We start from the raw sequence: 17,629 nt of genomic DNA, 5'->3' as shown, positions 1-17,629 counted from the left end.
TTGCCCCAAGCCCTGTGCATTAATACCCCACGTGTGTTTTTTCTCTCTGTAATTCCGCCCCATTTCTGTTTGTGTATTTAAATTAAAATTCAATTTCATTGAAATTGACGTCGTATTGTTTGGGGGTGTGCGTCTTTGACTTTGCGCTAAATATAACGAGAGGGCCATATTGCATTGTTGAGGCCCATGATTTTTGAACAGGGAATGGTACTTAACCCATTCACCTGTCGCTCTCCGAGATGACATTAAGCAGTGTAATGGGAGATTTACATTTGTCCTTTCCGGAGCATGTCTGTGGTGTGGATGTTGATCACCACGAAGTGTGTGGGGTTTTGGGCACTTGTAGTGACTAAAATCTTTATCCCTAAAACGTGACAGACATCCTGTTTATAATATCAGAATCTTTGAGATTGGAGGAATCCGATGAGCTATGAAGCTCTTCTTCACAGATGTACAGTAGGTTAAAAGATGTCTCGTAGATCAAGGGATGTCCCGTGGGGAACCCAAACAACCAAAACACGATTATGTGTTTGAATCTACTCCTGAAAATTTACATATATTTTTTAATTACAGTGCTATGAGTTTGGCATTCTCACTTTGAATCCCAGCCATGGCTAAGATCAGTAGTGAGTGTTATCTGAACTTTTTCTGACCGCTCATTGTACTATCCCGATCTGACCAGCATGGTGAAGTATCGTTAAACAGCTCCTATAACTTTTACACAGCATGATTGAATTGGCCAAGGGCTGAAAATGTATTGTTTTATATTCCTTGAAATACAATACATATTCTATTCAAAATGAACACTCTTTACTCTAGCAACTGCACACATATGTGTTTGTGTGTGTATATATGTATAGTATACGTATCTTTCACTAATTAAAAAGGCATGATGATACTTAAATAGGTGATTGAATAATTGCCAAGCGTAAAGAGCTCATGGCAGGTTCAGCCTGGCTAAGAGTTGCCCACTTTGTTCTGCGTTGAAACCTAAAACTCACGACTGCCCAAACCCACCCAGTGCGCCGAGCCTTGACTAGAAAGTACATTCAGTAAATTAGTGACACCTTGTTTTGCTATATTAAACTAAATGAGATTAAGTTGTGGGATTATTGCCACCCAATGTTACACGGGGGGGGGAGTGTGTGTCACCGAGATGGCTTTTGATGTAAAGTTTCTCTTGTGTTTCTTGTTTAACCCTACCTCGCCCCTTCCCCCAATCCGGCTAATTGATGCCACTCAGTGAGTGATGCCTTGACAGTGGAAAGCAATCTTGAAAGCTGCCAATCCCAGCGATTGTTCCTGACTCTTGCCCAATTGTAGCTCAGCAGACGACATCAAAGGAATTGTCCTGCTGCCCAGTCAGCACGTTCATTCTGGTGATCCCTCACATGGGCAGTCCGGACCGCTTGGTAAGACCCCCATCAGAGTTTGAATTGCTCATATGTCAATCAAATAATTTCCTCTATTTAATCACAGGTTAGCATTCATTATTATACCTTTTTATATGTGTATGGTGGCCTTGGCAGCTCGTATAGAATAAATAAGAGTTAATATTTATTGTCTGTAGTTTAGTTGAAAGTAATTTTACAAATTGGGTCATGACATTGGGCACCGTATGACTTCAGCTTGTGAATCGGCTTCTTCGTTAAGCTCCACTTAACAAAAAAACACACTACATTTTGCCACATTAATACGTGGCAGCATTTCTTGTGCAGCGACTACGACAGTAATAAATCCTTCCATGCCTGCGGGAATTAACTCGCAGTTTTCTAGTCAAGTTCCACTTTACAAAACCACGCCGATATTTTTCCCATCGTAATATGCGGTGGCACTATCACGGTGGCAGCTATGACAGTAGTAAAACTGCCTAATGTGTGTACCAGCTGGCTTGGTGCAGGCTCACCTGCTTGATGAACACCTTGGTGTCCCAGCCCAGCCACGCATTGCTTGCAGCAAAACCAGGGCGTTGGATCGGTTTCATTGTTCGCGCAGTGACATGAAACACAAGTTTTTTCCCCTACCTGGCGTGTTTGTGGGCATTCATTCAGATGCGTGGCACGGACTATGGTGAGGCTGCATCAGGAGTGCCGAGCCTGGGCTTCCAGCCGGTGAAGCCGCACGACAGCTTAGAGCAGCACCACAAGTACGGCGGCAGCTCTGTCACCGGAGGTGGCGGCACCAACGGCGGGCGTGGCCCCACCGCGCCCACGCCGACGTATCGTTCCGCAGAGCAGACTGTCGGGGTGGTGGGGCCTGGCATCTCCTTGGAAAATTGACAGTCTTGAAGAAAAATATTTCATCCCCGGTGCGATCTCGCCCAGTGCGGTGGCAACAGGAATTTAAAGAAAAATTTGTCCCGGGTGGGTGTGGGAAGTTATTGTTGTGCTGTTGCTCGAATGACCGTCCGTCTAAAAAAAGATTTTAAAGAGAACAACGTGGACGTGGGAAGAATTGGATCGACTAGCGCTGGGTGCATGTTTCATCTGAGAGTTTAGAAAAGGATGCATCGCAATCGCATTTCCAGTTCCTGCGAAAAGTTCTTCTGAGCGTGCAACCAGGCGCTCGATTGAAATGCTACATCACGGGCATTTTTGTTTCATTATCAGAGTTTACCCGTAAATTGTCTCACATTCTTTGACGCAAGGCGTGTGACATTCATGCGGCTTGGCGAGTGTATGAAGCGGGATTTTGCATTTACACCATTCATCTGTGGATGTCTCGCACACTGCCAATTTATCATTCGCACAGTGGCGGTAAGTTTGCAAGTGACTCTGCCCCCACGCAAGATGAAAAGACTCCAAGAAATACGAGCGATTCTCTTTGTGGTCTCTACTGCAGCCAATTCCCGTCAAAGCTTGAGCTTGTGACTACCTCACAATGATTGCTGTACATTAGATGCATCCTTTCGTGCATTGTCACGAAAGATCTTTATGCTATATTTATTGGCAGCAGATGGAATACATTGTGGTAATTCTTTTCGATAGAAAAAGTGTTCACCCAAAAGAGAGCAAATGTTAAATATACTTTGCCAAAGTCTTAACAAGGAACGAATTGCGATATTTCTCCAGTGATGGGCCCAGCAAATGTAGCCCATGGAAGCTCCGCTCTGCCCGATGCAGGGTTTAACGGGAAAACACTTTATGTTTTACCACTTACCTCCTCTCGTTACCTGCCAGATTTATTACTGTCGAGCAAAAAAACGTCGCTACGTTTAATTCTGAAGTACAGCCTTAGAAGAATAATGCACATTGTCTTACCGTTAAGAAGCTGCTTTGTGTGTTTTGCGTGCTATGTTTTGCATCGAGTGCTGATGACTCTCATCTTTTGAAGGATCTTGGTCATTTTTTATAATTTTATTTTTCAGTCGTGCAGAAATTTACAAATGCTGCACCCCTTATTACGATAATAAACAATAAGAAACATACCCCGCGATGAAATAAAAGCAACAACTGTGTCTACCTAAATGCTCGTCGGACTGAAACCAAGAACCTGAAGTCTCAACAACGGCAAAAGCGAAAGAGGAAAAAGACAAAAATCAATTTTAGAAAAATGTAAAAATAATGGAAATTGTGCATCATTTTACTGTAACTTGGGACGTGCCCAAATGAAGCACTGCCGTTGCTGCCCGTGCCCTTGAATGTGGTTCGTTTTTTGTGGCGACGTGAGGCCGACTGCTGCGTGCAAACCGGGACTGAGAGCAGCAGCCATTTGCTTGTGTATGTGAGGTGTGTTGTCCCTGTTCTGCGGGGGAGGGGTGGGTGGGTGGTCGATGGCAGGGGCTTGGGCACGAGTGTGGTTGGCTGGGGTCGTGGGGGCGGAATGGGGTTGCCTCGGCAAAGTGTGGCAGATATAAGGCGATAAAACGAGAAGAAAATGGGGGGGGGGGGAATAGCGAAACGAAAGAAGTTGCAACTTTTAAAATATTAAAAGACAAAAAAAAGTGTTTTGGCGAAGCTCAAAATTTTGGAAAGAAAAAACACTTTGAAATTGAACCAAAAAATTTGCGAATATAGCTTTCTTGGCCATAGAGGCACTGTGCGTGCGATGCACGCCACTTTGCGTGCGGTGGTGTTCAGTGTTGTAGTGTTTTGGTTTTGCTGTGTTATTTTTTGGCTGAAAGTGAAAAGTTGCGAGCTCAGACTGACCTATCCGTATACCACATGCCAAAAATATCGTGTGACCTATACACAAATTTACAGTGAAGATTAACACCAGTGGGGATTGAATTTCAAAGGCAAGACCAGGATTCGGGTTTAAATGTTTAATTGCACAACACTGCACATTTCGGCATGAAGTGAATGGGAAGCATGCAAAAGTTTGTTTTATTGTGTTTGAAACACGATTGCAGCAATGTTGTACCATCTGTAAGCTGTGCTTTCTGTCTTTGGTATGACCTAACAGTATTTAAAATACCTTTTTTTAAATCGGGTACTTAATTGTACATTTTACTACGAACCTTGTTCCTTTTGGGCATATAATTGTGGACCCCACAAAAAAGGAAAATAACAGAATCGGATAAAAATACGACCGAACAAAAAAAACGTGGGCAACTATATGGAAATTAGCAGAGCGAAGTGGTATGCAGGATGCATGCATATTTATCAGTGCTAAAATTGTGCTTCTGGGAAATCATTCCCAAGAACCATTCCCTAAAACCATGATGAATTTTACATTTGTCCATCGGGCTGCGGTGTCGGCGACGAAAGGCAATGGGGCGCGATGCTCGGCCGAGAGAGGTGTAGCCTATGCTGATGAGAGGAGCACGCACAGCAACAACTGGACTGCGGGAGTCCGCGGGAGGCATTTCTCATAGAGCGGCTGTGAATGAATGCATCGGGCCTGCCGCCACTCAAACTGCGGCCTCCGCCGCCGCCGCCACCACAAAAGAATTCCACCTGGACATATTTCTGTGCACTGGCAATTACACAGACACCAGGCAGGGAGCTCAGCTCTTTTGTAATGGACCAACATATTTCTGAAACGCACTTGAACCCACTTAATATACTTATTTGGCTTTTTCTCACGAACAAAGAAAAGTATGGTGTCTTGGCTTGCGATGGCTTGTGTTGGGGTGCTCGGAATGCCAACTTTTGTTTTTATGCTACACATACGTTTTGATATATTCCAGCATTTATTTCCTTTAAATTCCACCTTTGGCTTCTTTCATTTAGATATAAGTTTTCATTAATCCTTCATGCATGGCCGAGCGATAGTGTTTGCATAAAGTTAACATATTAAACAGAAAAATGTAGCTTTATGTATTCATTGGTCATCCCATAAACCTAGCCTGAATTCACTCATTTTTTTAATATTTGCAAGCCAAGGCTCAATTTATGAATAACGTTCGAGCATAAAATGTGCAGTTTCAAAATGATTCTCAGCATTGTGTCTGCTGGAATTATTTTTTCATTCTTGCAAATGCAGTATGGATATTTAGTCGTGAATATTTAATAATGCTCAGCTCTAAATATGTTGTCCCCGTGGCGGTTTTATTAACAATTTATTGACTATGAACAGCAGGAATGCATAATGTATTTGCTTCTCAATTAGCACTGGTTTAGGCAGTGGAGGCGTGCACCCGAATGTTCGCGTCTCGTTGGCAATTCCCAACAACAAAAAAATATTTGGCAAAGATAATCCATCTCTAATTAAATTGTTTCCACTTTGTAGACGAATGGTACTCGCTGATATTATTTTTAGATTTTTCAAGCCATTTAAAATAATTTAGTGTCCACAACATGCCCCAGCAAACTCTGGGGGTCCATCCCTTGGCATCCCGCATCCCCACACAGCTTGCAAGAGCGACGCCTCACAGACGACTGCCACCGTTGAACAAGTTGGCCATTTCGGCCTCTACACATTTGCATGATCGTCATTTTGCCTCTGCAAATATGGTTAATTTCCTTAAACGTGGAGTCCGCTTGGCAGTCGCAGCGTGTGGTTGGGTCGACTACTACGCCTTGTGTGTGTCTGCCGAATTTGGCGCGTGCCCTTGCTGCAGATGGTATACCGTTGCTGCTTTTACCATCCATCCACCCGTTGCTGGTTAGCAACAAACTGCTTTTTTATTTGCGCTGGGAGGGGGTTAGCGGTAATTGGTAATTTGGTCTTTTGCTGCATGTTGAGAGTACAACCATGTGAAATATTAACGATATTAAGTGTTAAAACTATTGCTCATGCGCCGGTCACGAAAAAAAAGAAATCAACAACAAACGACAAATTGTTCTCAAATATCACTCAGGAAAGCAATTTTTAAACACTTAATATACCTCAAGTCGAATGTTTAATTTCGTTATTTGTTTTTCTCTCATCATTGCTCCGGGCACTGTGTAGTAGTCCTGTAGGTGTTTCGCGGTTCTGTATTTCTCCCTCGTGGGTCTGCTCTGCACATCCAGCGCCCACTCGTCGCTTTTGACCACGGACGGAAAAGAAGACAAAAATGAAACGGTGTTAAATGTCAGAGAGAGAAAAACGACAAACAAAAATTGCAAAAACTGAGAACGGGCGCAGAGGGACACTGATTGTGTTTGCTGGTGGAGGAAGCGACCGTGCGGCGCAGGGCTCCGTGAGTGCGCAGTGCTGCGTGCACGGCGAGGCAGTGGTGCTGGTGCAGTGGTGGTGCGGTCACATTCCATTGCGCTAATCCGTCTGCAGCACGCCAGCTCAAGCAGAAAGTTGCGCGCCCACAACAACGGACCTTCCGCATCACAAATTTTCACGACCGTTGAGGTTTTTGTCTTTTAACTAATTTATTATTTTTTTAAGGTTTTTTTTTCTCTCTTGTTTGGCCGCAGAACAAAGGCAACGAACAAAAAAAAAACTTCCCACCAATGCATTCTCAATAAATAATAAGCAGTGCTTTCCCATTACCTACCAGCATTTTTTAAGGAAAACATACAATATCGCCGTTCAAACTTGAGTTGGTGCACGTGAATACTATCTAATGCCAACCTTTAAAGCGTCGCTCGATGCAAGGTACAAATGCATATCCCGTGGATTGCGAGCTGTTTACGCTGAACATTCATTCTTGGGCTCTTCTGAACAACAAGGCAGCAGTATGGTCAGCAGACCAGGCAAGCACAGGGTCACACCGCCATGATGCCCACATTACGATAATTGTTTGTGTTTTAGGAAAATCGAATTGAAGCTTTTTTTTTTTGGCCCACAGAACGGTCTTCACCTTTGGCTTTAGACCTCTGACCCTGCCCCCTCTTCCCCCATTTTACCCTTTCCATCCTTCACCGAGCTGGCTTGCGGGCAAGTTGAGAATATGGAACACTTAAGTAGACGTCTAGATTCCAAAAAATGAAGTCCAGTTTGTTTTTTTTGGGAAGGGGGAGGGGTTTCTTTCCTCGCTCTTTGATTGGTAAACTCAACTCATTCTGGGAGGAATTTTGACATCCACGAGCAATACATGTTCATCTTTCAACTTACAAATACTGACACACGTTTAAAACCAATTAGATCACGTTTTAATTCATTCACAATAATGTCGATGCTCCACAACGTTACTTTCATGATATTCTTACAAAACATGTTCCCTTTCTTTTTTGTGTTACTTTGTTTTGCATATGTCTCTGCAGAGAGGCCGTCCTGGGTTTCGCCTGCTGCAGTCAGAACAAATTGGATACAGTTTATAGCACTTGCATGAATCGAAATTGACCAAACGTAGCCCTTGGCAGGCTTACGTGAAACACGCGTAGTCGCTTGGCTTCGACCGCTACGACCAAGCCAGACCCTTCACCGAGGCCCCCCCGTTCGCGTGGCGCGCGGTGCGCCGCTGATCCGCGGTGCGCGTGATCGCCCCGTCGGCCTTCACCCGAGCTCACTCCGCAGAGGTGACGCTTCTAACGCGAGAATCTCGGCGGCGCTGCCTCCACGGGAATCCGATTCCAGGATGGCGGGGCCGGGGCTGGCGGCGTTAGCGGGACGCTCGCAAGGGGTCGAGCTCGGCCGTCCCTTGCAACGTAGCGAATTTGGCGTAACAGAAAGCTGGGAAATTGTGGAGACGTGTTGGCTGTCTGAGGATGTGACCTTTGTGCAGCTGACCACCAACACTCGGCTTGCAAAACTTTGTAACCATAGCTCGACTTCACAACTCCCAAAACGCCTTACAAGCGGATTCCGTCAAATTGTACGTGGGCATCGTACGTACTCCCTGAGTGTGCCCCCATATGCATCGCACAGAGTTCTACATGTGGAAATTAAAATAGCGGCTCTATGAAATAGTTAACTGCTGAAACATCGTCTTGTGTTTTGTTAGCATAATTTGAATTCCCACATGCATCATTTGTTTTGTCTTCAAACCTAGAGGGGAATAAAAGACGAAGAAGGCAACAATAGTAGCGACGCGCACATTAATTATAAAGTAGAAAAACAGCGGCGCCTCCGCAGTTAAGTGTTGCCCACATTCATCTGGCCCCGAGCACCCGCACCCAGCTCGCGATGAGATCGCCAGCAGCAGCAGCAGCTTGTGCAGTAACCCACAGCAGCAGCTTGTGCAGCTTGTGCAGTAACCCACAGCCAAGGCCCTCTGTGCCGCACGGCTCCCTCCCATTGCCCGCGCTTTCTCGCCTTGCTCCACAAGCCTCGTCTCGTTCACTCTCCCCAATCGCCCCCATCCACCCCCTACACCACCACCACCACCCCACCCGCTCATTGTATGACCTCCTTAAAAGCGCTGAATGCACAGACAGTTGATTGACGTCTGGTAAGGAGTACCGGGTGGTGAAAGCGAGGACGTGAGGTCTGCAGAGCGAGACGCGCAGTTCCCGCACAGACCTCAACTCTTTTTTTTCATTTTCCTCCGACCGCTTAAGTTGCTATTTTAATGCAATTGAATTGAATTCTATCTTCTCCCCCCCCCCCCCCCCCCTCAATTTGTCCTGTTATATATACGCACATATACAGATCTGCGCCCACTGGGAGAGCACTTGTCATTTTGTGAATTTCTTAGAGCAAGAGCTAGTTCGAATGGGTTATTAAAAGGTTCGTCTTCGGAAGACTTTCTAAGCCGAGTCGGGAGCTTTGGAAAGCTGCTGTCAGGCTAAAATGTTTGTTTCTGAATCAGCTTGTGGTCACTATCGCTGAACAACATTACGGCATGAACGTCACAAATGAAAGCTCAAATATTGTTCAAAAAGAACTCCATGGATTCCTCGTTGAGTCGTTTTTGTTCGTCTCCCAAACACCTAATGGGTGCCTTTGATTGATGGTCACGGGGGAGAAAGCTTTAGAGCTCGGATAATTAGTAATGGAAACACATTGCTGGCTGCAGCAATGTCTGGCTAATGCACCTTACCCTATCTTCTGAAGCTCGCTTGGCACTGCATAAGAACACAGAAAGTCGCGTAGAATATAGTTCAGCACTCCTTTTACATTTCAGAAGTTAAATTAGAAACCCTTGTCACCGTGTGTGTCGGTGCACTTTGAGCAAGTCACAATTTCTTGTTTGTATCGTGGCAACTGAAATAGATGGATGGCATTCATATTACGTTCATTCTCCCCAATCACCCCCATCCATAGCTAATTCTTTTTCCATTAGAGTCCCGTCCCTTACAACGTTTCTTGGTCGTAATCAAAACAACATTTGGTGCGCAGAGTCACTTCTGCGTGTGCATGAGGACCCAAGTATCTGATTGGATTTGTCAGCTTATTAATTGCATGCCCCTTATCAAAATGCTGTTAGAAAACAAAGCCATGTTTAATTGGACAACTCGCTGATGGGTGAGCTTTTAAATTGTAGTGTGCCGACTTTCGTATCGCCGGACGCACTCGGCACTTAAAACCATCATCTCTCGCCTTCCGCAAGCGCTGCGTTACTTTTTGCCGAACGTTTTTCTTCTCGGCACGAGAGAGGTTGTTTTTCTTTCTCCCCCGTAAATCGTACTAATGGTAAATTAATCAAATATCGCTTCGTCTTCAGGAACGAGCGCGCGTGTTTGTTTGAGGATCCAAATGAAAAGAGGGAATTTTGAGGGGTTTTTTTTGCCCCTTTCCTGATTTTTTTTTCTTCTTCCATCCGTCCGATTGAGCGGTGTTTTTTTGTTGTTGCGAGCGGTGCGTTGACAAATGCAACGGTTTGGGGGGGGGGTGCAAGAGAAGCGAGGTGTGTCGTCCCGACTTAACCAGGCCCTGCCTCACTGCCGTACCGCGTTATGCGTCATGTTTTGTGGTGGTGTTGTATTTATTTTACAGCTTTCCTTTTATCGTTTGTTGTATGTATAGCCGTTACAAAAAAAAACTACGTGAAAATCATCACACAAAAAAAGAAAACCTGTACATTTGAAGAACAAAAAAAAGAGAAAATTTAAGTCTACCTCAAAAAGACTGGTACAGTAGTAATACTGTCTCAGCAGTGTTAATAAAGTTTTCAAAATGTGCATTCTTTAGTATGTGTAGTGCGCGTAGGTCATAGCTAAGACGTAGGGCGCTAGAGTTATTCCTCAATATGATAAGCGTGTCCTTTTTTGTGGGTCAACCAAATTTTGTTGGTAAAAGCTTTAAAATGTTGTCACCTCACTAGCAAATCACTTTTCGGCTGTGTCTGTGTTGGAAACAGGACCGCGGCGCAAGCAATGTTCCTTTTGTTTTGTTATTTCGGAAAGTTTCTTTTGTTGTTGCTTTTGAACGTTTCGTAAATAAATAACCGTTGAGCTTGTTTTTGTACAAATCGCAGATAATTGATTAATGTTGACGTACGCCGCGATCGAGTGTGTTCGGGATGACGAGCGGCGCATCGTGCCACACGAGGTGGGGGAGAACGTGTTCGCTTGAACTGCTGTACAGAGTATCCAAATCTTGCGATTCTCATATTTTGACGTCTGTAAAAGATCGTAGTCGTGAGACCAATGGGGGGGGGGGGGGGGGTATCCGTGTTCTCTTTGCGGGGGTGTGTGGCGGGGGGGGGGGTCCTGACCTCGATTCAAAATAAAACGCCCGATCAGTGTTTTAACAGAGAATAGTAGACCACAAAGCAAGACAGATATGAATTGAACAAGGTCATCTCCAGTCGTGTTTAGATTGTTTGTTTCCAGAATGTAGTTAATTCGCTTCCACATCTCATTGGGTTTTCATGTGATGGCACTTATTGACATGGCCACTGCATTGCACGTGAAGTAAAAAAAAAGTACAATTAATGACTGTCTTCTTGGTTCTTTCGGTAAAGTCACGTAGAAGGGAAGTAATAAAATAATAAAAATAAAACATAATGTTTTTTATTATTTTATTACTTCCCTTCTACGTGACTTTACCGAAAGAACCAAGAAGATGAATCCATGCAGTCACGAAAGCTTTAAATCGAAAAATTAATGACTGAATTACAAAATTAAACCACTAATCCAAACTGAAATCGGAAAACACTTCCAACACAGTTACTAGCCAAAAATGAGACACTGTCTGCTGAAATGTTTAATTTGACTCATAATTGCGCATTGCTTCATGGTGATGGGTTTCGTTGGAGTTTGCCGCTTTGGCAGTCTCTCTCTCTCTATATGATGCCATGGAATAGCTGTGAAGTCGAATGTGGTCATAGGCTCTGTTCTTAAACGATGTCTGCTTTATAGGCCGTGGATCTCCGATTCTGTTCTAATGTCGTTTCTGTGCTATGGCGTGACATTTAAACTGTTGGGTAACTTTAAGTCGCGCGAGTTGCCAACTTTTGTTTGGCTCTACATCAGAGACTAAATTATTTAGTATTTTCAAAATCTCTAACCCCCCCGCCCCTTCTTTATTTTCTCCTTTTACGATCGGTGACATTTTACAGTTAAGATTACTTTTTTTCTTTGTTTCGAATCCTCCCACCTCCGCCCCCCTCCCCTTTCTTCCCCGTAGATGAAAACTAGTTTCCTTAGAACCCCGTGTATCAAATGACACAAGATTTGTGGCTTGAGAGATTTTTATGAGATACAAAATAACTTTATTGTATTTTTTGTTGTATATTTCCATGTTTTTTGAACATGGAAAAGGAGGCAAAAAACATACCTCAAATAAAACGGTCAGAATTTGTCCGTACGCTAATCTCGTCTCTCCTTTGCTGTGTAAACGTCTGCCCCCCCCCCCCCCCCCGCTGCTTGCATCGCCAAGACGATGAGAGTTCGATTGCTACGCTCACACAAGCCGGCCAAAGGCATTCACCATTCATCACAAACTATATTCTATGTTTAAAAACATTGTTACTCTGGTAACGTGCAAATGGCTTTGAGCCTACAGGTAAAAACAAAAACTTGGCAACCTTTTGGTATAAAAGTAAACTATATCCATGACCTTCATTAACCTCCAGTTTACGAAGGGGCAGGGTAAGTGGAATTGTGCTCCACTCCACTCCACTCTTGCACCTGATGGCTCTGCTTTGCCTTGAGCGTGCTTGCACGTCTTTGTGCTGCCATTTCTCTGCTAAAATTACTCGCATATTTATTTCCTTTTGTCATTTTTCCCGATTGGGGTTCTCCACACAGCTGGCATTGGGACTTTGTGAGCGAGTTCTGCCCTGTCGCGCTTGCTGAGGATGTGCTGTGTTTTCAAGTGAACTGTTTGTCCTGAATGTATGCAAGCACACTCTCTTGCGTATTCCAAGGTTCCCCCTTGCCCAACCTCCGCCCTCTACACAATCCGTCAGCCCTCGTAGCTGTCGAATGGCAAGTATTGTGCATTTGTCGCTATGTTGCTCTTACACACGTTCATCTCTTTAGAATTAAAATTTGGATTTTTTTTAGTTGTTTTGTTTTTGTCCAGCTTATTTTTGCAACACGGGCTTCCAAGTTTGACAATCGACATCTGCGTTTGGTATTGGCGGAGCTGCCGCTTTGGCACACTGCACTTGCAATCTCGAGGTCCCAGGGCGGCAGCTGGAACAATTGTCAAGGTTATTACATCTCCCCGCCTCTATCCATCCAGCATTGTGATCGGGTACAGCACAGTGAGTCAATTGGCAGCGCGTGTGTGGCGGAGTGAAGTGTTGGTACTTGCATCTCCTGCAAGAAGTCTGGCCAGCATGGAAGAGAAGGCCAAACACCCACTAGAGGGGCATTGCAAAGCTCTCTCTGCTGGAGGCCCAATGTTGGCATGAGCAGGCCAGGCGGCTGCCCATTTGCCATGATTCTTTGAGGGTCATATGCACAACACAGCCCACCCCCCCCCCCCCCCCCCAATTGGCCTGGGATTGTAAAAGAAAAAATTAAAGGGTGGAATGAATTGTTCCTCTCTCATGTTCACGATCTTATTTGGAGTAGTACTTGCTTTAACTTGTGGCTTGCAGGCCAAGTCAAATTTCCCACTGTATTCAGGAGATTTGGATTCTTCCTCCTAGCTGAATAAATTGTAACATTGCACATCATTAAAGCTCTGTGTTTGGAAGGTCATTTGGACCTAAGAGTAAATAAACAAATGAACATTTTCTAAAGCTTTGCTTACAAGTCACTGGGTGGCTCAAAAGAGCCATTACCGGAGCAAGACGACCAAGCGTGCACCTCTGAGACATCTCGGCCTCCAGCCCCAGGGGCAGAAAAATGAGAAAATAAACATCAGTCCACAAGGGCCCTCGTATGCAACAAAAGAACTAATAAGCATTTTTTTCCCTCTCCTAATGTGGTCACACTCGCCACTCACGAGTCCAGGCAGCCACAGGTGCAGAGCAGAGCGTGGACCGGCGGTCCCTGTGGATGAGGATCTGCAAGAAGGGGTATTGTTCTTATTGGGCCAACAAAAAAAGTCGGAAGTGCTTGATGAAGCGAGACGTATTCTCGACAGTTCGTGCGTCTACTCCCTTTATTAACTTAAAGCAATGCAAATTCGTTTCGTTTGTTTTTTTACAAATTGCGTGGCCTGTGTTTTGTTGGTGGCGCAGTTAAGATCGGGGAATGTCACTTGCCACCTTTAAAAATAAAAATAAACACGTCTACTGCCGTTGCCATACGAAACCTGTGGGACTTGCTTGGCACCACTCCTGCAAAGGAACAAAGAGGCAGGTTCACGGGTACAGAACTTCACTTTCGCTGCCAACTTGAGTTGGAGCGGTGGCGCAGCGATTCCGGCGCTGTGCTATGAACCAAGTGACCCGAGTTCGATGCCGAGCCACGGCTCGCAGATCAGCGGGCGGGTGACAGCTGAACTGGTCCTGCGACCATTCACCCCACCCCCATTCATAAACCCGCAATGACCAGCGCGGTGAAGTATGGTCAAACAGCCCCCATGACTGACGTGGTGTGGAGAGGCCTTCATCCAGCAGATTAACTGGGCTAAACATGTATATACAATTTACTGTTAATAATATACAGGCTAAAGAGAGGACATAATCATCTAACGTAACAAAATCATAATCTAACAACAACCCATTGCTGGATGAAGGCCTCCAGAAGCCACCATCTCGCCTTGCGGTCCTGCAACACAATCATCGTGAAGACACCGCCGCCCTACACGATCAACGTCACCGCATTTCATCAGGAGATAATTTTGCCGTTCCACATGAGATTTTAACAAAATGCCCGGTATGTTTTGTTGTTGTTGGGCTGTTAGCTTGGGGCTGGCAGAAGTGGGGGGAAGTGGGGGGAGGTGGTGTGGGTGATGGTTGCAAGGTGGGACGGGGGTGTGGGTGTGACCTGCGCGAGGCCGCGGTGCGGTGGCGTTGGCTTGGGGGGTCTTGTGTGCACCAGGCCCCCTCAAGGCACCGGGGCCTAAGCTGGGTCAGGGGGTGCTGGGGCAGTGTGGAGGTGGGGGTAGGGTTCGGTGTTGGGAGGACAGAGATAATCACAACCATCTGTGGCCCGGCTCACGTAACACAAGCCACATTTCATCGGCTCTCTGGATTGACCACTCATCACAGGAGAGAGAAAATGAGAATTTTCATGCGTACTTGGGAGTCCACAACCACAGCACCCCCACCCCACCGACATCACCAACACAGAAACCGCTTCTATTTTACAGCTCACGTGAAGAAACAAAGAACTCCAAGCACATTTCATTGCCACTCCGGATTTGCCACGTGAAGAGAGTGAACGAGCAATATATATAAAAAAAATATTGTTTTAAACTTATGTCAATTTCTCGCTCTCGGAAAATACAATGTGGGCTTTATGTTTACTGAAAAGAGATGTGACTTCAAAGTTTGCATTTGATGCTTCATATATGGCATGTGTAGTATGTCACGAAAATTAATTCCTAAAACTTACAGTGTCCTAATGGGGGAATCTGGACTGGTTAGTTGCACGTTGTTCATGCGGAGCCCTTTGTCAATTCACTGTAGGTCGGGGGCCCTCTCCACACCGCGGGGGCTATTTGACCATACTTCACCATGCTCGTGCCGCCTCACTCGCCTGATTCTTGCGGTAAACTTTACACTAAATGTGTATTTCGCCTGACTGGCCTTGCGCCGTGTTTTACGAGCATGGCCCCTGGCGGTTCCGTTTCCCTGGGCTCGGTCTTCTTCGCGTAGCGTGGGACACCGCCACACACCATACACCATACACACCACACACACCATACATCATACACACACACCACACACCATACACACGACACACACACCATACACCATACACACCACACACACACCATACATCATACACACACCACACACACACACCATACATCATACACACATACCACACACCACACACACACCATACACACCATACACACCACACACACCATACATCATACACACACACCACACACAGACACCACACACACCACACACACACACCATACATCATACACACACACACACCATACACACCACACACATCATACACACACCCCACACACCACACACACACCATACATCATACACACACACACCATACACCACACACACCACACACACACACACCACACACCACACACACCACACGCACCATACATCATACACACACACCACACACACCACACACACACCACACACACCATACATCATACACACACACCACACACACACCATACATCATACACACACACACACCATACACCACACACACCACACACACCACACACACACACAACACATACACCACACACACACACCACACACACACACGCGCGCCCCGCTCATCAAACTCCTATTGCCGCCGTCCCCCGCAAACAATTCTCTCGCCGTTTTTAAAGTCGCCCGTGCGTCGTCCTCCTACCTCCCGTCCTCCCGCCCGCGTCTCTCCCCATCCCCACGCGGCTCTAACTCGAGCGAGAGAAGAAGGCGACGAGCAGCAGCAGAGAGAGAGCGGAGGAGGAGGAAGGGGGGGGGGGCGACCTCGGGGCTCGATGAGTGCGCGCGCGCGCCCCTTTGTGTGCGCGCGACACGACGACGCGCCCGCGGCACTTTAGGCTCACGGTCACTGAGGCTCTTGAATGCGCCGCGGATTTTTTTTTCTTCTTTTCTTTTCTCTCTGTCCGTTAACTTGGCTCGGCCGTCCGGAACGCGTTATCACCTGGTCATCGCCACGCACACGTGGGGGGTGGGGGGGGGGGTCTCCCGCCCCGCGTGGCTCTTTTCTCGTGGAGGTGCGGAGGGCGTGGAGGTGAATCGGTGGGGGGGGGGGGGCCGTGCAGGGGCTGCGTTTGCGAGATCTCTCCGCATTTGTGCCGATGTCCGATGCTGGGCGCTCAGCAACACCTTGAGACAAATTGTCTCGTTTGAATTCTTTTAAGTCGTCCCTTGGTTCTCGGGTGGCGTTTTGATCACCGAGCTGTTGATGCCCTCCGATTTATGTTCTTGTAGTTTTCGATGTGTTCCATGTTTCGTTTGCAACTTTCGTACTAAATTTTGACTTACAACTTTCGTGACTGCTGGAATTCATATTCTTGGGTTCTTTCGGTAAAGTCACGTAGATAGAAAATAACAATGATAATAAAGTGAATAAAAAATTAAAACGAAGAAGTTCCGATCGCAACACAAGCGATCGTCATCAGGAAAAGACAAACTGTTTATAAAGTTTAAAAATGGGCATAGCCCAAGTGTCAGCAGCATGGGCGGGGCAGCTGATGTTGATGTGAGTGTTGGTGGTGGTGGGAAGCGATGGTGGTCAGTTTACACCGATTAAATGGATGGTGGTGGGAGTCAGGTTTTAGGTAGGCATCAGTATGGGTGGCTTTCCTGTAGACAGAGTGGCTCATTGAGCCATCTGGTCTCTTTTTGATTAGGACATCCAAGAAAGGTAGCATGCCATCCTTTTCTACTTCTGTGGTGAATTTGATGGCTGGGTGTATGGAATTGATGTGGTTGAGGAATTGGGTATAGAGCTGGTCGGCCATGTGGCCATATGACAAACGTGTCATCCACGTACCTCTTCCACAAGGACGGGGCGTAGAGTGGATATCTGGATGGCGTCTGTCTCAAAATATTCCATGAAAACATTGGCTACAACCAGAGATAAGGAGAACCCATTTGGGTGCCTTCAGTTTGTAGAATGTTCCATTCCAGGTGAAGTATGTTTTGATGAGGCAGTGTCTCACCAGGGCCCGGTACATCAGCATTCAATCCTTGTTGGACCAAATCTTCAATTATTGTAATGCTATTGGGCACAGAAACTTTTGTGAACAAAGAAACTACATCGAAACTAACGAGCACACCGTTTGTTCTGTTCAATTAATGAAGCTGAATCAGTAATGATGCTGTTCGCTTTTTGTAACGAGGCTGTTG

The 17,629-nt window shown here is 45.9% G+C and overlaps 1 protein-coding gene across 11 annotated transcripts in view; it reads left to right on the top strand.

The window, feature by feature from the left end:
• The window catches only part of LOC133349639 (fidgetin-like protein 2), a 66,808-nt gene extending 54,800 nt beyond the window's left edge, over positions 1-12,008 (top strand). For 9 of the 11 annotated variants that reach the window (XM_061563247.1, XM_061563239.1, XM_061563244.1 and 6 more), the window contains one exon: positions 2,052-11,177. In XM_061563247.1, the coding sequence (XP_061419231.1) occupies positions 2,052-2,279 (228 nt within the window). In that variant the 3' untranslated portion in view covers positions 2,280-11,177. Of the gene's footprint in view, positions 1-1,323; positions 1,413-2,051; positions 11,178-11,261 lie in introns of those variants that run through there. The other 2 variants (XR_009755972.1, XM_061563248.1) reach the window with 2 other exon arrangements.
• The last annotated feature ends 5,621 nt before the right edge of the window (positions 12,009-17,629 follow it).

The sequence above is a fragment of the Lethenteron reissneri genome, chromosome 31 (assembly GCF_015708825.2).
Source record: "Lethenteron reissneri isolate LAM-NWPU_2019-01 chromosome 31, ASM1570882v1, whole genome shotgun sequence".
NCBI lineage: Eukaryota > Metazoa > Chordata > Hyperoartia > Petromyzontiformes > Petromyzontidae > Lethenteron > Lethenteron reissneri.
This window is presented reverse-complemented; position numbering and strand designations above follow the sequence as displayed.